The following is an 18,996-nucleotide window of genomic DNA, read 5'->3' on the forward strand; positions in this document are numbered from 1 at the left end:
GCCCCATCTGCAAAGTTAGGCCATTGTAAATTTTTCTGTCTTTTAGAAGTATTGTTCCTAATGCTTTTCAATAATACAGGTATTGAGAATATATTTGGCTCTTAGTGTAGTAGCTAGCTAGTGTTTTGCTGCTGAAAGCATTTTGTTCAGTTCAGTATTTGTGGCTTATCTTCTAGGTGGCAATGCTCGATCTCAAGTTTTGAGAGAGAAAATTATTGAATTGGAAACAGAAATAGAAAAATTTAAAGCTGAGAACGCATCTTTAGCTAAACTTCGCACTGAACGAGAAAGTGCCTTGGAAAAACTCAGGTAAGTGGGGGGAAATGTACAGTGATCCAGTTATATCTTTAAGATTGTATCTCAACTATTTGAAACAATTCCTGTTAATTTAGCAAGAGAAGGAAGTGAAATACATACCACAAAAGAATTTAATAAATTTAGATAAAATGACCTATTGTGGTCAAAGGTGTGTTAAAAGGGGAATTCTCTTAGTGATGAGGTCATAAACTGAAGTTTGACAAGCAGTTTGGAGCTGTGAATTCAAGCGCCACCTTGGCCAGTGTATTACGTTCTAGGGCTGCTGTGACATAATGCACACAAACTGGGTGGCTTAAAACAACACAGATTTATTTTCTCACATTTCTGGAGACTGAAAGCCTGAAGTCGGGCGTCAGCAGAGCTGTGCTTTCTCTTCTGTTTTCTCTTGGTTTCTAGTGATCCTTGGCCTTCCTTGGGTTGCAGCTGAACATGGGGTTGTTTCTGCCTCTGGGTTATTGAGAATAGTGCTGAGGAGCCATCACGCTGTTCCACAGGGGCCGCACCAGTCATGTCGTGTATATTTTACCAGTTTGTGTCATGTTCACCATGCTGGTCCACAGCGGCTGCGCCAGTTACGTCGTGTTCATCTGCACGAGCCAGCTCTGCATCCTGGGGATCAGTCATGGTGTGTTAATGCCTTTACTGTGCTGTTGAATTTGGTTTGCTAGTTTTTTTTTTTTTTTGAGGAGTTTTACACCCTTATTCATCAGGGACATTAGCCTATAGTTTTCTTTCCTTGTGTTTTTGTCTGCCTTTGGTATGAGAGTGAAAACTAGCTTCACAGAATGAGTTTGGAAGTGTCCCTTCTTTCTAAAGATTGGTATTAATCCTTCTTTGAGTGTTTGGTGGGACTCACCTGTGAAGCCACCTGTCCTGGGCTTTCCTTTTGTGGGAAGTTTTTGATGACTGATTCAGTCCTCTTATTTGTTATTGGTCTGTTCAGGCTTTTTCTTCCTTCTGGGTCCAGTTTTGGTAGGTTGTATGTTTCTAGGAATTTGTCAGTTTCTTCTGAGTTATCCAGTGTTTTGGAATATAATTGTTCATGTGTGGTCCTTTTTATTTCTGAGGTATCTGTTAAGGCCTGTATTTCTCTTTTTTTCTTAGTCTGACTAGGGGTTTGTCTCCCCTAATTCGTGTATCGTTCATTTAGTCACATCCCATAAGTCCTGTAGGCTTTCTTCACTCCTTTTCATTCTTTTCCCTTTTTTCCCCTCTGACTGGGTATCTTCAAGTCACCAGCCTGTGTGGTCGCAGATTTTTTTCTTTTGCTTGAGTCTGCTTCTGAAGTTCTCTGTTGCATTTGTCGCTTCATTTCTTGTATTCTTCAGCTCTAGAATTTCTTTTTTAGTAATTTCTGTTTGTTCTTGTTTTGTTTCACATGTTTCCCTGATTTCATTGAGTCGTTTATCTGTACTCCCTTGTAGCTTGCTGAGCTTCATAAAACAATTACTTTGTGTTCTTTGTCAGGTGGTTTGTAGATCTCCATTTCTTTGGGCTGGTTACTGAAGCTTTATTAACATTTTCCTTTGGTGGTCTCATGTTTACCTGATTCTTGCTGATCTGTGTAAACTTGTGTGGATGTCCTTGTATTTGAAGGAACAAACACCTGCTCCTGTCTGTAGAGGCTGTTTCTGGCAGGTAAAGACCTTTTCCTACTGGACTCCTGGACTGATGGGTGCCTCCAGGATCATGGTGGGATTGTAGCTGGCTCGCTGTACTGGATCCACAGTGAAGGGGTTCACCATTTGATAGGCTTGTCGCCAGGCTTGCAGTCAGCTGTGGTTCCTGCCAGATCCCCAGTGGACAGAACTGCTTCTTGGACTGCAGTCAGGCAAGACTGAAGCTATGTCATGGGCTGCCTTCTGGACCACTGTTGGGTCTGTAACGGGAGGTGTGTTTCCAGAGGTCAGCACAGGTGTGGCTCCTGAGCATCTTCCCACTGGGCCCCCGGTCCAGCAGGACTGCCTCTACCCAGACCAGGGCTGGAGCTGGGTCACCAGGTTGTGTCAGGTTCTGTAGGCAGGACCATGGTCTGTGGGTCTACTTCCAGGGGCATGGGTGGGCATGGCTCCTCCTGCCTCCTTTGGCAGTGGGGCTGTGTGTAGTGCAGTCAGGTCGCCATTTGGTAGGTCTGCATGGACCTGCATTCTCAAAGTGCTATCCTTGATCTCAGGCTTCACCAGGGTTTCTCAGTTACCTCCCAGGGTCCTTAAGTTCCCACTTTTGTCTGTAGATGGTGGTCAGATTGTCGTTTGTGTGGGAGCATGTGAGTTGGGACCCCTTATTCCACAGTCCTGCTGTTGTCGTGCCGTGTGCTTTCAGCACAGCATCCAGAAAGACCCTGGGTTATGACAGCCCCAGACCAGTGTGCTGCTGTGCTCAGCACCAGAGTCCTCACCGTGGTCCCAGAGACCATGACCTTTATTGGTTCCCCCAGCCCCACCATGTTTTTGACATTCTCTCCTACTGTTCTGTCTCTTTAGCCACACTGGCCTCCTGGCTGGTCTTTGAACACGAGTCATGTTCATACCCTGGGGCTTTTGCACACAGGGTTTCCTCTTCCTGGAATACTCTGTCCAGATATCTTCATGACAGATCTCTTCCGGTCCCTCAGATTTCACTTCACATACTGTCTCAGCAAGATGATTCCATCCATAATTTCAGTCCCCTGACCTCCATATTTCCTAACCTCATTCCTTGCTTTATTCTTAACATTTCTAGTGTTCCATATATTTTACTTTTTTATCTTTATTGTTCTCTGTTGCTCCCACTAGAATGTAAGAAGCTTTGTAGGACTAAGGATTTTATTTTTTTCACTGTGGTTTCTCCAGTTCTTAGCATAGTGCCTGAGTCATAGGTGGTTCCCAGAAAATGCTTGCTGAGAGGGGCTTTATTGAGTTGATCGTTATTTCACTACTGTTGATTGAAGGTGGAGTCGCCGAAGCCAGCAGCTTCTCCATTCCAGGCTGTCACTGGGGCTTCATTTTGCGCCACATGTGGATCACTATATCGAGGCGGTCTCCTTAGATGATAATGTGGTTTGGTCATTTTAGGAAAGAAATTGCTGACTTTGAACAACAGAAAGCAAAAGAATTGGCTCGAATAGAGGAGTTTAAAAAGGAAGAAATGAGGAAGTTACAGAAGGAACGCAAAGTTTTTGAAAAGTATTCTACAGTTGCAAGAACTTTCCCAGATAAAAAGGAACGTGAAGAAATACAAGTATGTCAGTTATTTATATCATATTCATAAGTTATTAAAGATGGCAGTCTTGTAAGAATTTTAGAATTGTTTGTGTCAAAGAGAAATTGGGTATCAATGTATTAATCATCCATTGACTCAGCAGATAATCGGAGATACCAGGAATACCTTCTGTAGTCATGGCTTTTCATTTTAATTTTTATTAAATTTTTTACTCTTTGGCTATGCCATGGGGATCTTAGTTCCCCAACCAGGGATCGAACCCTCGACTCCTCCATCTTAACCACTGGACCTCCAGAGAAGTCCTGTACTCTTGATTTGTGAAGAGTAAAATATGTCAGTTCTTTTCTTATTAAAGACTTCCCCAGAAAAGACTACGATAATGACAGGGATAAATTCAAAATGTTGATTTTGAATTCCTTTTAACTTTACTGAGGAATAATTGAAATATATAGCTATGTGTTTAAAAGTATACTGTGTGATGATTTGATGCACATAGACATTGTGAGATGATTACCAAGGTCAAGTTATCTCTGAGTGAGTGGGTGTGGAGAATGCCGAAGATCTGCTCTGAGCAACTGTCTGGTGCACAGTGCAACTTTGTTAGCCAGTCACTGAGCTGTACCAAAGCCCCTCAGAACTTACACTCTTCTTACAGCTCAAAGTTGATGTCCTTTGACCTCCCTTGCTCCATTTCCCCTCCCTCCAGCTCCCGGAAACCAGCATTCTGCTCTTGGAAGTCAGCTTTTCCCCCCTAAAATTCTATGTGTAAGTGATACCATATAGTATTTGTCTGCTGCTGCTAAGTCGCGTCAGCCGTGTCCGACTCTGTGAGACCCCATAGATGGCAGCCCACCAGGCTCTGCCATCCCTGGGACTCTCCAGGCAAGAACACTGGAGTGGGTTGCCATTTCCTTCTCCAGTGCATGAAAGTGAAGTCGCTCAGTTGTGTCTGACTCCTATTAACCCCATGGACTGCAGCACACCAGGCTCAGTCCATCCATGGGATTTTCCAGGCAAGAGGACTGGAGTGGGTCGCCAGTGCCTTCTCCGATAGTATTTGTCTATTTTTGGTTTATTTGGCTTTGAATTCTTAAATTATTTAGGTTTATGAGTTACCATTTTAGTAGAAGAGTTTATTTTCCCACATGATAACAGTGGTTACCAGTTAGAAATTGCTCACTTGTTGGTTGCACCCCACTGTTTTATAAATAGGTAGTTCAGGGAGGTAATGACCTTGCTTCATGTGTTTTCAAGGCACAGAACTGGGATACGAGCCTTGACCTCATCTGGGCCCTGAGTCTGTCTCTCTGATGTCGAACCCTGGGAAGGGCCTTGACCTCACCTGGGTCCAGCCTCCGTCTCTCTCTGAAGTCACACCTGGAAAGGGCCCCTGAGCCCTGTTCCTTCCCCTGTTGCCTTTGCTGCTCTGTTGACTGCTGTGAGGCTGTGATAGGGCGGGTGGGTGTTCAGGCCCACACGTGTTCACGAAGTGGTGGGCCGCCTCAGTTGGAGTGAGCTTGTGGGTGGTGGCAATGCTTTCTTGATTCGACTTCCCCTCCGCTCTCAGTCACTCCCCGTAATTTGTACCCACATGGGTGCAGGTGGCTGATTTCTGTTTGTACAGTTGCAAGCAGCTTCCTCAGACATCTCCAGGAGTTTCTTCACTTAGTCATTCAGTGCATATGAAACAAGTCATTTTCTCAGACCCAGTTCTTCTCAGGAATTTCAGATAGACCCAGTTTCAGGGCTGGGAGTTCTGACTTCATTTATTCCCTTAGTCACTGCTCTTCCTTCAGTTAGTCATGGATTCCTGTTACTGTTTTCTTCACCAGATAACCCCACTTGTCTCTTTCTACTTCAGTTAATATTTTAGTTTAGACCTCGATTACCTCATGGCTTCTATGTGATGTGTGACACCCTCCCCCACCCGGCCCCCACCCGCTGACTCCTGGAATTTTGTTGATGGTATGAGGTGAGACTCCAGCTTGAACCCCATTCCTTTTCCTGAGGAACCCGATGTTTCTGAAATGTGATTCGCTAAGTCTTCCCTTTTCTGCTCTTTGTGCTGGGCTAGCGATCCTGGTTTGTTGATGTGTTGTCTCTTCTGTTGCATTGTTTTAATTCTCGCAATGGTGTTTTGTGTTTTTTTTTTTTTGAAAGGCTTTGAAGCGGCAGGTATCTGATTTACAGGAAGATCTGAAAAGAAAGGAAGCAAAGTGGTCCAGTACACATGGCCGTCTTAGAAGCCAGATAGAAATGTTGGTCAGAGAGAACACAGACCTCCGGGAGGAAATAAAAGTGATGGAAAGGTTCCGACTGGATGCCTGGAAGAAAGCAGAAGCCACAGAGAGCAGCGCCAAGATGGGTCAGTGTGTGACCGCCTCAAAGAAAGATGGGTTCTTGGTAGGTTTTGTCACCTTGTCTCTGTTGTCGTTTAGTCTCTCAGTCATGTCCGACTCGGTGCAACCCCATGGACCGTAGCCCACCAGGCTCCTCTGTCCGTGGGATTCTCCGGGTGAGAATACTGGAGTGGGTGGCCATTTCCGCCTTCAGGGGATCTTCCTGACCCAGGGATCAAACTGCGTCTTCCTGTATTACAGGCAGATTCTTTCCCACTGAGCCACCAGGGAAGCCTCTGTCACCCTGGAGAGATGCTGAATATTTGGGGAGTTGGATTCGTAGAAAGATATAGAGGGTGGGTGCCAGGGCTGGGGGTGGGGAGGAGGAGGCGCTGCTGTTTCCTGGGTACAGACTCAGTTTTGCGAGGTAAGAGCTCTGGAGATGGTGGTGCGAGTGCACAGCAGTGTGAGTGTACTTAAACACTGAACTGCCTTGAGAATGTTGAGATGGTAGTTCTATGTGTATTTCACCACAGTTAAATTCTTCTTTTGTGCATTGTAAAGATTTCAAACTCGTTTTTATGATTCTTTAAAACCACTGTACCATGAAGGAAGTCCCACTTTTAATCTTTTTTTAAAAAACTTTTGTTTATTTATTTATGGCTGTGCTGGGTCTCTGTTGCTGTGCACGGGCTTTCTCCAGTTGCCGCGAGTGGGGGCTCCTCGAGTTGTGTGGGCTGACTGCAGCGGCTTCTCTTGTGGCGCATGGGCTCAGGGCGTGCAGGCCCAGCAGCTGCAGCCTGAGGGCTCAGTGATTGTGGCTCAATGGGCTCAGTTGCTCTGTGGTGTGTGAAGTCTTCCCAGACCAGAGGTCAAACCTGTTTTCCCTTGGATTGGCACATGGATTCTTAACCACTGGGCCATCAGGGAAGTCCCTCATTTTGATAATTCTTGTAGAGGAATTATAACACAATAGGCAGGTAATCTCAGTTAAAACAGGGTAAGTAAATTTTCTGCAGAGATCCTCATTTTTTTGTGCATATGATCCTTTTGAATCAACTGTTTTTACTCATCTATATTCATGGCTGTGATGTGCAGACACTGAGGCACTGGGGATCAAGCAGTGAACAAAACAGACTTCTTGTCCTCTTGGAACTTGTATTCCAGTGGTGGGAGAAAGATGAGTGTTGGACATGGTGTGTGAGGTTGTGATGAGGACTAAGGAGAAAAAGCAAGGAGGCGGGATACCTGTTGGGGGAGGGTGTTGCAGTTTTCTGTCCAGCATCTGGGGAAAGCTCTCCTGAGAAAGCAAGGTTTGAACAATGGCCAGGAGAGGGCTCAGTGAGCCAGGATAAGACGGTTTGGGAGTCCCGAGGCCAGAGGAGCCCTGTGGCTGGTGTGAGTAAGGTGAGGGCTAAAAGTGGATCCTCGGATTTGCCAGAGGAAAGCCTGACTAGGTGAGAGAGTGAGAAGCTTCATACAGAGTGTAAAGCTTCGTGCAGAAGTCTGGTCGTAAATACAAGGAAATGAGGTAGTAGCTGCCGGGGAAGTTTTTTACTTTTGTTTTAAGATGGGAAAATTAACAAGTGTTTATGTGTTAGTAGGACCGAGTACGCGGAGAGGAAAACCTTGAGGAGACCACGCGAGGGCTGTCAAAGCGGTGTGCACGCGGAGAGGGGCTGGGGTTTGAGGGGTGGAGGCACTGGCGTGGACGTCTGTGCCTGGTGATGGGGCGGCTCAGGGGTGGACCCAGAGCTGCACGTAGGGGAGCCCTTGGTGGGAAGTTCCCCCAACCCTTTACCTTTTCTCAGAGGAGTGGGAAGCCTGGCTCTCTGCTGAGAGAGGGGATGGAGGGGGCTCTGGGAGCTTTGAGGGGAGGGAGGGACGGGAAGTTGGGGTCTGCAAGAGCACAAAGCTAGGGGGAAATGTGGTCTGACTCCACACAGGTTAGAGATGGTATGTTTCAAGTAGGAATTGTTTGTTATTTTTTCTTATTCAGCTTTTCAAGTGTAAATGATAGAGAGCAGAGATATGTCAGCCCGGTGAATACCAGAGTGAGAGGGGCGTGGAAGTTGACAGTATACATAGCAAGAGTGACTGCAGTAAGCCATGATTTCAGTCTGCTCAAGAAGGGCAGAGGTTTGGGGAGATACAGGAAACATGATCAGTGGATCGTGGGACCCTGCAGGCTGTAAGCTGTGGAGGAGGGAGGGTGTCAGTGGGGTGAGCTGGGAGAACAGGACGTGGAGTCAGAGGGTGAGAGTCCCCCACTCCCAACCATGTTTTTATGAAAGCTGAGCCAAACAAATTTGAAAGAATAGTATGATGAATACCTGAACACTCACCTAGATCCAGTCATTGTTCCCTTTTGCCACATTTCCATGTAAAGTGTTTTGCTGAACCATTTGAAGGTAATGGCAGAAATTGTGGCATCTCACCCCTAAATACTTTGGCCTTTTATTAAATGGCACTGGCTTTTTGAGTGATTATTATTTTGTAGGTTGCTCTGAAATTGATACTTTTGCAGCTCTTAATAATTGCAGATATTGATAATGACTAGTTCTCCTTTGTCCACTGGAGTACCTAGCTGAGGTGGGAGAGGGTGGTCTGGAGGTGGCAGCCATGGCATCATCTCCTGGCAAGCAGGGTATGTGGATGAGACTGACTGGTCAGGAGAGAAGGAGATCTGGCTGGAGGAGGAGATGGGAGCAAGGAGGACATCTCCCTTGACCTCTAACCCCGGGGGGTGGGAGGACAGGGTGTGCAGTCTCCTGGTGTCTGACCATGAGTTCCAGCCCTCTCCTCTGACCGCTCTGGTAACGTCACAAAAACTGTTTCACATTGTCTGCTGTGCCTCACTTGAAGAGTGAATGTATTTCCAGAGGTGGCGTGTGAGGATGTGTGTAGTCCATTCCTGGTAGCAGCTGGTTCATGGTGGCCTGTTCACTCAGTATACATGAAAACAGCATAAATTGAACACACTTAAAATATTCCCTTTGCAAGCTGAGTTCTGTTACTTTCTTTCCTTGTACTAATGTGTAGACTAATTTTATATTCAACATTTTCTCATACTATAGAATTCATCAGTTCGATTTCAAAAGAGTCAGATTTCTTCAGGAACCCAGGTAGAAAAGTACAAAAAAAATTATTTGCCAACACAAGGTAAGATAGTTGCATGATCTTTTTATAAAATATTTTAGAAATTTAAAGAGTGGAGAATTTACACCAACTTACTAGAAATAAGATATTGTAAATATAATTGAAGCCCTGTGTATCCATCCTACTTCCAGTTAATTTGCACCCAGACCACATTCCCTTTCTTATTTTTCATTCTTTTAGTACATTGTGTCCATAAATCAACGTAGTATCGTGTCATACTCCATCCCTCTGCCATTTGCTTTCACTCTATTTTAAGACCTACCCTCAGTAATACATATAAACTCCAGCTGTACATATTCCATGTATATTTGCCACAGTTAAGCTGTCTTATTGATGGGCATTCACGTTCTCCATGTCTGTCACAGAATGAATAGGACAAGTCTTGGTCATGTGAGTTTCTCTCAGACAAATGTCAGGGGTAGGATATTGGGTCACATCAGGCTTGTCTCAGTTGAGGAGATGTTTGGGTTCGATCCCTGGGTTGTGAAGATCCCCTGGAGAAGGGAATGGCTACCCACTCCAGTATTCTGGCCTGGAGAAATCCATGGACTATACAGTCCTTGGGGTCGCAGAGAGTCGGACACAACTGAGCGACTTTGACTTCCCTTTGCAGTTTTTTTTTAATTGTCAACAGAACATGCTCTTTGTGCTTCTAACACTTGATCTACTTAGACTTTAATTTGGCCAGTGAGATGGGTGTGAAATGATGAGTCACTGTCATTTTAATATGCATTTCCCTGATTACCGATGAGCTAATGTGAGCATCTTGATATTTAGTGGACATTTGAATTTCCTCTTGTGAATTGCCTGTTCATCTCTTTTGCCCGTTTAAAACTGTGTGTGTGTGCTTGTCAGGTTTTGCTTATTAAAGTTAATTATAAGCACTGCCAGTATCTTCTGCCCATCTATATTTAGCTTTTTGGTTTTTGTTGCTTTATACATGTGTTTTCCCTTTTAATATTGAATTTAATCAATTAAAAAAATGGTTTTGCTTTTTGTGACTAAGAAATCCTTCTCAAACATCAAGTCACAAATACACTATTTTCGTCTATGAACTTTTGTTTTCACAGCTGGGTCTTTAATCTGCCTGAAGTTTTAGAAAGTATTTCTGTAAATTAAATTTATAGAAGTGGATATAACATATGTGGTTTGAAAATTATAAAGGAAATATGAGTAACCACTGCCCACAATAAGAATTAGCAACACCTCAGAACTGCCCCCTCCGTGATCATATTACATTGCTTTTCCTTGAAAATAGTTTCTACTTTCATAGGTATAGTCCTAAAAAAAAAAGTTTTACTTTTTTTTAACTTTCTGAAGAGTCAGTCATGCTGTATGTATTCCATTGTACTCTTCTTACACTACGTGTTTTTGAGATTCAGTCTTGTTGATCTAGTTCACTAATTTTCACTGCTAGGTAGTATTAGTATTCTATTTATGAATATATTACAGTTTGCTATTTTTCTGTTGATGGTTAAGTTTTTCTTAAGTTTTGGGATATTAAACAATGATGCTGTGAACTTTCTTACTTATTTCTGGTACACATTCATTTCTCTAAGACATATACCTAGGGCTAGAGTTAAACTGAGTAATTTGTAGGAATATCTTTAACAGATATTGCCAAAATATTTCCCAAAGTGATTTTACTCTCTCACCAGCAATGTAAGTGCTTGCTTTGCTCCACATCTTGTTATTACTTGATTTTCAGAATTAAATTCATGCCAGTCTGTTAGGAATATATCTGAATCTCATAGTTTTAATTTGCATCACCATTACTAAATATGTTGAACACATTTGCCTGTGTTTAGTAGCTGTTCAGAATTCATCTTTGAGAAGAAATTGATGAGATCTTTATTTTATGGAGTTGTCTTTTTCTTTATTGTTCGTGGGAGGGTCCCCACATCCTCATAATCCTGTAAGTTTCATGTATTGCAGGTATCTTCTCCCAGTGTATAGCTTGTCTTTTTACTCTTAATATGTTAGATATAAAAAGTATCTTTTTAAATTGAAATATATCTGACATATAACATTGTATAAATCTGAGGTGTACATCATGTTGATTTGATGGATTTAGATATTGTAATGTGACTGTCAATGTGTCCATACCTAGCACCTCTATTAAATCACATAATTATGATTTCTTTTTTAGTGGTTGGAATAATTAAGATCTAGTCTTCTTAGCAAGTTTGATGATTATACCATAGTATTGTTGTTCACTACACTGTGCTTTGTATCTCTAGGACTTATTTACAGCTCACTGCAAGTTGGTATACCCTAATTTCCACCTCCTAGCCCTTAGTAACCACTGTTTTATTGTGTGGCTTTTTGAAATTCCACATATAAGTTATACCATACAGCAATATTCCCTGGTATATATGTACCACATTTTCTTCATTCATTCATGGAAGGGCACTTGAGGTTATTTCTGTATCTTGACTGTTGTGAATAATACTGCAGTAAACATGGGAATGCATGTATCTCTTCAATATCCTGTTTCCATTTCCTTTGGACATATATACTCAGAAGTAGAATTGCTGAATTGTTCGGTAATTCTGTTTTTAATTTTTTGAGGAAATGTGCATACTGTTCCCTAGTGGCTGTACCAATTTGTATTCCTACCACCATTGTACAAGGGTTTCCTGTACTCCACATCCTTGTTACCTAACAGGATAATACTTGTTATCACTTGTCTGGGTTTTTTTTTTTTTTTTTTTGCTAGCCATTGATATGCATTTCCCTCAAGATTAGTGATGTTGAGCATCTTTTCATGTACCTCTTGGACATTTGGATACCATGTTTAAAAATAGTCGTTAGTTCCTCTGCCCATTTTTATTTATTTTTTTAAAACAATCTCAAATTTTTAGTATACGTGCTGCTGAAGCAAGCACATAAACAATCTCAAATTTTTATTGTCTTCTTAAAACATGAAGCTCAAAACTGGATCACTTGGCCCTTTCTCTTATCTCTTCCAAGCCCCAAATACTTGCATCTCTTAATAACGAGCATTCTCTTAGATCTGCAGTTGGGCTCAACACCCCAACGTATTCAAGCCTTGGTACAGTCTTTGTAGTTTTAGCCTTCTTCTGGAAAATCGGCTTACTCTGCCCACTGTAGCTCCTCTGCTTCCTGTCATAATGCTACTTTCCTTGGGGATGCAGAGAATCCTTGCTTTTCTTGTACTAGGTCACTTTGTGGGGCTGGTGCTTGCCATACTTAGTTCAGCGGCTTTTAGGAACATTCACCATGTTTGCGAGAGTGCTACCAGCACAGAAAGCCCTCAACCCATTTTTAAATTGTATTTTTTTGTGCTTTGTTTGTTAATTATTGAGTTGTATGAGTTCTTTAGGGCCTCCCAGGTGGTGCTGGTGGTAAAGAACTCGCCTGCCAATGCAGGAGACCTAAGAGACATGGGTTTGATCCCATGGTTGGGAAGATGCCCTGGAAAAGGGTATGGGACCCCACTCCAGTGTTCTTGTCTGGAGAATCCCTTGGACAGAGGAGCCTGGTGGGCTACAGTCCATACGGTCGCAGAGTCGGACACGACTAAAGTGAACTCATGAGTTCTTTATATATTTTGTATGCTATGCTAAGTTGCTTCCGTCGTGTCCGACTCTGTGCAACCCCATAGACGGCAGCCCACCAGGCTCTGCCATCCCTGGGAACCTCCAGGCAAGAATACTGCAGTGGGTTGCCATTTCCTTCTCCAATGCATGAAAGTGAAAAATGAAAGTGAAGTCACTCAGTCGTGTCCGTATATTAACTCTTAATTTGATAGATGGTTTATAAAAAATTTCTCTCATTCTGTAGGTTATTTGTTGATTGTTTCTTTGCTGGGCAGCAACTTTTAAGTTCGATGGTTTTTGCTTTTGGTGTTTGTGCTTTTGATGTTATATTCAAGAAATTATTGCCAAGACTGTTGTTAAGGAGCTTCTTTCTTATGTTTTGTTCTAGAACTTTTACAGTACCAGGTCTTATGTTTAAGACTGATCCATTTTGAGTTCATTTTGTGAGTGGTGTGAGAGAGATCCATTTTTCTGCATGTGTTCAGTTTTTGCATTGCTTTATAAAGAGACTGTGCATTCCCCCCCATTGGGTGTTCTTGACTCCCTTGTTGAGTATTAGTTAATTGTATATGTAGGGGGTTTTCTATTCTGTTCTATGGGCATTTACATTAGTTGTAAGGATATGTAAGGACTTATGACCGCCATCCTATCGATCGCTTTCTTTTGGTTTTCTATTTCCATTGTTTCTTTTTCCCCCCGTTTCTGCCTACCTCTGTAAACATTTTTTCCCATGGTAGTGTGCTTCATCTCTTGTTTTGTTGTATTTGTGGATCAACTCTATTTTTGCTTGCGGTCACCATGTGACCTACATAAAACATCTCATAGATAAAATAATCCGCTGTATGCTATTAGCAACTTATCATTATAAAGGCTCCACCACCCGTTTATGTTTTGATGTCACAGTTTGCCTTTTTTATGCTCTGATTTCAGTAACATTACAGTAGCTGGAGTTTTTGGTTTTTTCACAGCACTGCCCAGCATGCAGGATCTTAGTTCCTCCAGTAGGGACCGAACCTTTACGTCCTACAGTGGAAGTGCAGACTCCCCACCACTGGACTTCCAGGGAATTCCATAGGTGGTGTTTTTAAAAATATTCTTTTCCTTTAAACGTTATACTATAATTAGGTGAATTAGGTTTTTTCTTTTTTTTATCTGACTGTACATGTTCACGTTTATTACCTATGTGTTGTGTTGTGTACTTTTATGTTGTCTTGTTGCTAGTTAGCATCTTTTTGTTTCTACTTGAAGATCTCATTTCAGCATTTCGCGCAGTGTCTTATAGGTCAGGTGATGCTGAACTACCTCAGTTTTTGTCTGGGAAAGCATTTCCCCTTCATATCTGAAGGATAACTTGGCCGGATATAGTAGTCTGGGTGGGCAGGTTTTGTTTCATACTTTGGATATGTCGTTTTCCTCTCTTGGCCTCTGGGGTTTCTGCTGAGAAATCCACTGAGAGCCTAAGACTGTGCCTTCATAGGTTACTTCTTTTTTTCCCCTGGCTGCCTTGAAGGTTTATTATCATTGATTTAGGAAGTTCTCACCTATTATTTCTTTAAATAATAAAAGCTCTGATTTCTTTAAACTCTGTGCCCCTTTCTACCACTCCTCTTCTGAACAACAGTTAATCAAGTATTTGCCCTTTCTAGTGGGAATCCAATAGCTCTCATTGGCTTTCTTAGTTTCATCTCCTTTTCTAGCTGTATTATTCTTGAATTTGTGTTTCCCAAGTCACTTGTTCTTTCCATCTGGTCTGCTTTGCAGTAGATGCTCTCTGTTGCATTCTTCACCTGTCATCGAATTCTTCACCTCCAGAGTTTGAAGTAGCAGATACTTCCTTAACAAAGCTTTTATGACTTCATTGGTTCCTTCAATTCACCAGGCCGGCTGTTAGAAACCTTTCGTTTTCCAGGAGGTAGGGCCATAGCTCAAGTTTGTGCTTCCTTCCCTGTCCACAGACTGACTATGGCCTATCTTCTGAGCACTCCAGCAGACACACAAGGAGCTGGCAGCAGTGGGGGTGTGGGTTCAGGGTCCTGAGGTGCCTGTGGGCCCAGGGGGTGATCCTTGAGTGGCATGGGTAGACCTCCAGTAGAGGTCCTGCAGTGGACAGCAGGAGCTGCATCCCTCCGTGCCCATGATGTGCTTACCTGCTCCCCTCCTCTTTTCCTGACTCCCCCTAGTCATGGAGGCCCGGTCTCGCCTCGGAAGTTCAGCTGCTCCTGGAGAGAAAGTGGCTTCTGAGCCACATGGCAGGCGGCTGGGCAGCCGCTTCCACTCAAGCTTTCCATGTCCTCCTCGGGAGAGGTGGTCTGCCACCACCACACAGCTTAGGTCCACGCACTGTCCCCTGGGCTGGGGGCAGTTCTCTCGGGTTCCCGTCTGCTCTACATACAAACTCGTCTCTGTCCTGCACTGGTAGCCTGCTTGTCTACCCTGGACGTCTTCAGGTCCTCTCTTTCCAGGTTTTTCCTCCTGTAGTGAGTGGGGATGGGGTGGATTTGCTGAGTCCCTTGGGTCCACAACTCCTACTGAGGTCAGGTCTATTTTCAGATGCACAGGTGGGCAAGAATCCCCCCAGATCCCTGGGTGTAAGGCACTGGGGCTCTTTTGTTAGTTACAAATGTCAAGTTAGTTGTTAAGGGGAAAGAGGAATGGCTTAGCTGCCGTGATGCTGATGTCACCTTAAAAGTTCCCCAATTTCTTTCTTTAATGTAGTTGAATTTCACTTCTTTATGGGTAGTCCTCTTGCCTATAAAATGAGGATATTAGTCTCTTCCGTGGAGGGTGGTTACAGGATTCAGAGGTGATGTTAACACAGAGCTCAGACTGCAGTGTGGTTTTTGTGCCTGTGACATGGGGGAAGTTGGTCATTTAGCCAAAACCTATGTGTGCTTCTTGATTCCTTTTCTCTTTACTCCCCACCCCGCTGCATTCCCATCCGTCCTTAAACGCATCTCTGATGTTGATGTTTTTCTGAATCTATTAAGTAGGTTGAACCGTATGAAATGCTAGTACCTGGCAACTTGGGATCCTTGGGTCTGTTATTTGACACAGCACACACACTGCCATCTCCACAGATGCCCACAGCCTGCTTAGTGGGCCCTCTACCTCTGCTGTTCTCCATTCTTAGAGCATTCAGGATCCATTCTGGTTTTTTACATTTAAGTCAGATCCTGGCACTTGAGCTTGAAACCCTTCAAATTTAGGACTACTATCCATTGGCATATAGGAACTTTAGTGCCATTTTAACCTAACTTCAGTTTGTTGTTGCTGTGGTGGTGTGGTGTCTGTGTGTGAGCACGTACACGCATGTGCGCTTATTTTATAATGTGTGTGCTCCTAATACACAGTATAATTGGGTGTATTGGTCATGATCTAAAAAGTTTAGACCATAGCCATTAGGTCTATCCAGTTTCTTTTTCAAGCCAGATTCTCTTTCTGGATACTTCCACTCTTTGTTCTCCATTTCTGCCCTCTTAACTAAAGCTCCTGGTGACTGTCTGCAGAGCACCTTCAGGTTCATCTGTTAGGTTGGTTGAGCACTTGTCTCTTTCTCCAGAAAGGTTGTAAATTTTCAGAAAACGGATACTGTCTTTGTCTTTCTTGGTCATCAGGACTAAAGTATTTGAATAAGCATTTGAATTTATATAATGAAGAACTAGGAATTAGTAAGGAAAAATACTAAAACTTTCTTAAATAATGGGTAAAGAAGAGTGAACTAAGGAAATGTTTGACCATAGTATTGAGTAAACTAAAATCTTTCAATTAAATAATCAAACTAACTATGACAATAATATTTTAACAGGTAATCCATCTCAAAGATCCAAGTCTGAGCCTCATGATTTAGGCAGCTCGGAGAAGGGACAGGTAAATATTTGTTTTTATATATTCAGACATATTTCTTAGGCTTACAGTTGATTAGTGAACTGGTTTAAGTTTCCATTTATAAAGGAAGCTTTTTACTTAACATCATAAAGGTTTTCTATACAATACCAACACTAGCCATAGAATCCTATAATGGTGAAATCTGGCTTTTGGACATAAGTGTTAAGTTTTAGCTGCTTGAGATTTTTATTACATGTCATATAGCACAGACTAAGAGCCTCCTGTCCTTATAGACGGCCTCACCCAGGGAGCTGCCTGAACCAGTGAACTTTCCAGATCCTGACTATAAAGAGGAGGATGAAAAAGAGGAAATTGAGGGAGAAATCAGCCATCCTGATGGAAAGGTTACTTTTTTTTTTTAATAAAAAATAGACATGGGTTAAAATATAGTTGAAACAGATTCTAAAATCATTGACTTTGGAGACTTGATGGGGCTTAAGGTCTTCAATGCTTTGGCTCATGTCCTCAGGCTGAACCTTTGGACTCCTCTGAAAACACTTGATAAATGAAAATGCATTTAGTTGCCATTTCTGAGAGATGCAACAAGAGGAGGAGTACAGTCCCATTGTTTAAACTTCTTGTTCTTTCCCCAGACACGGCTGAAAGCCTTGGTAATCCCTAGTACTTGTAAAAGCCTCAGTTCAGTTCAGTCGCTCAGTTGTGTCCAACTCTTTGCGACCCCATGAATCACAGCACGCCAGGCCTCCCTATCCGTCACCAACTCCCGGAGTTTACCCAAACTCATGTGCATCGCGACGGTGATGCCATGCAGCCATCTCATCCTCTGTCTTCCCCTTCTCCTCCTGCTCCCAATCCTTCCCAGCATCAGAGTCTTTTCCAATGAGTCAACTCTTCGCATGAGGTGGCCAAAGTACTGGAGTTTGAGTTTCAGCTTCAGCATCAGTCCTTCCAATGAACACCCAGGACTGGGTCTCCTTTAGGATGGACTGGTTGGATCTCCTACCCCTCCTTGAATATTTCCTGCATTAGCTGCTTCTCTGCCCCAGCCCAACAGTATTATTCCTGCGCTTGGGAAAGGTTCTGAGTGAGAATAGCCTGGCTGGGTGCTCCAGTTAAAGAATGAAGGACAAGGGAAGGGACAGAAATAGGGTTTGTTACTGAGGTGGTGGTGAGGGATTTTCCCTTAGGTTTCTAGAACATGTACTTTTCTAGGTTCTTTGATCCACTTTAATAGAAAGGAGAAGGTTGAAGTTCACTGAATCATGAGGAATGAGTGAAGGACAAAGACCAGCAATCAGAAGGAAGTTGTCACCTCTATCCTAAAGTAGTTTTCCTGTACACTGTACTTTCAGTTCAGTTCAGTTGCTCAGTCGTGTCTGACTCTTTGCGACCCCATGAACCGCAGCACACCAGGCCTCCCTGTCCGTCACCAACCCCCGAAGTCCTCCCAAACCCATGTCCATCAAGTCGGTGATGCCATCCAACCATCTCATCCTCCATCGTCCCCTTCTCCTCCTGCCCTCAATCTTTCCCAGCATCAGGGTCTTTTCAAATGAGTCAGCTCTTCACATGAGGTGGCCAAAGTACTGGGAGTTTCAGCTTCAACATCAGTCCTTCCAATGAACACCCAGGACTGATCTCCTTTAGGATGCACTGGTTGGATCTCCTTGCAGTCCAAGGGACTCTCAAGAGTCTTCACCAACACCACACTTCAAAAGCAACACTTTACTTTTGGGTAACAAATTGTTGATGAGGAAGGGTTTTCTTTTTTAGAAGAGGAATGAGAAAATTAGGATATCACCAATGTACAAGGTCTAATGAAAGGAGGGGTCTTGGGCAGCAGTCATCAGTGGCTGCTGAAACCTCAGATGAAAGGTTGACGGGTCTCATGATGTCACCCAGTCAGTGCTGAGGTTGTAAGGCAGCCAGCCGCGTACTTACTGAATTTCTGGACACGCTGTCATACAGAGCCCACTGCTGTACCTAAAAGGTACTTGTCAGAATAATTCACCTGGAATGTAATCAAGCCTTGAGAGTAACTACTGGGTTTTTTAAGGAAAAACAGGATATGAGAACATGTTAACTGACAGAGAAATAGAAAAGCAATTGGCCAGATCCAGAATGTGGTCAATATTATATGTTCAGTGACTTCATTCCTTCAACAATTGGCATTAAAATGGGGGAAACGAAGAGACCGGAATTGAGATCAGAGAGACACATCAACCCAAGTGTGTGTGGACCTTGTTTTCATCCATATTCAAGTAAACCATACAAAGCCTTTTTTTTTGGGCAAATTTATGAAAAACATTCTGAAGGTTATGATATAATGAGGGAATTACAGCTTGTTAGGGATGATAATAGTTTGGTTATGTTACTGACTGTTCCAGTAGAGAGATTTGTTGAAGTGTTTAGAGTTGAAGTGATAATCTGAAGGTTGCCTAAAAAAACAACTGAAAAGTTTGGGGGGAATAGGTGACTTAAGAATGGAGATGATGTGCTAATAGGTGAAGTTGATTGTTTTGAATTGGAACTTTTTTCTCCGGGAAATATTTTAATTTTTATTATGAAAA

General features: G+C 43.0%; 1 protein-coding gene and 1 pseudogene across 7 annotated transcripts in view; one reads left to right on the forward strand and one right to left on the reverse strand.

The window, feature by feature from the left end:
* Positions 1 to 18,996, forward strand: part of CENPJ (centromere protein J) — a 36,789-nt gene that overhangs the window by 15,313 nt on the left and 2,480 nt on the right. For 6 of the 7 annotated variants that reach the window (XM_055542608.1, XM_055542606.1, XM_055542604.1 and 3 more), the window contains 6 exons: positions 177 to 309; positions 3,372 to 3,537; positions 5,680 to 5,922; positions 8,936 to 9,020; positions 16,386 to 16,447; positions 16,699 to 16,809. In XM_055542608.1, the coding sequence (XP_055398583.1) occupies positions 177 to 309; positions 3,372 to 3,537; positions 5,680 to 5,922; positions 8,936 to 9,020; positions 16,386 to 16,447; positions 16,699 to 16,809 (800 nt within the window). Of the gene's footprint in view, positions 1 to 176; positions 310 to 3,371; positions 3,538 to 5,679; positions 5,923 to 8,935; positions 9,021 to 16,385; positions 16,448 to 16,698; positions 16,814 to 18,996 lie in introns of those variants that run through there. The other variant, XM_055542610.1, reaches the window with a different exon arrangement.
* Positions 11,776 to 12,262, reverse strand: LOC129624551 (60S ribosomal protein L36a-like; annotated as a pseudogene).

Source organism: Bubalus kerabau, chromosome 12 (assembly GCF_029407905.1).
Source record: "Bubalus kerabau isolate K-KA32 ecotype Philippines breed swamp buffalo chromosome 12, PCC_UOA_SB_1v2, whole genome shotgun sequence".
Taxonomy (NCBI): Eukaryota; Metazoa; Chordata; class Mammalia; order Artiodactyla; family Bovidae; genus Bubalus; species Bubalus kerabau.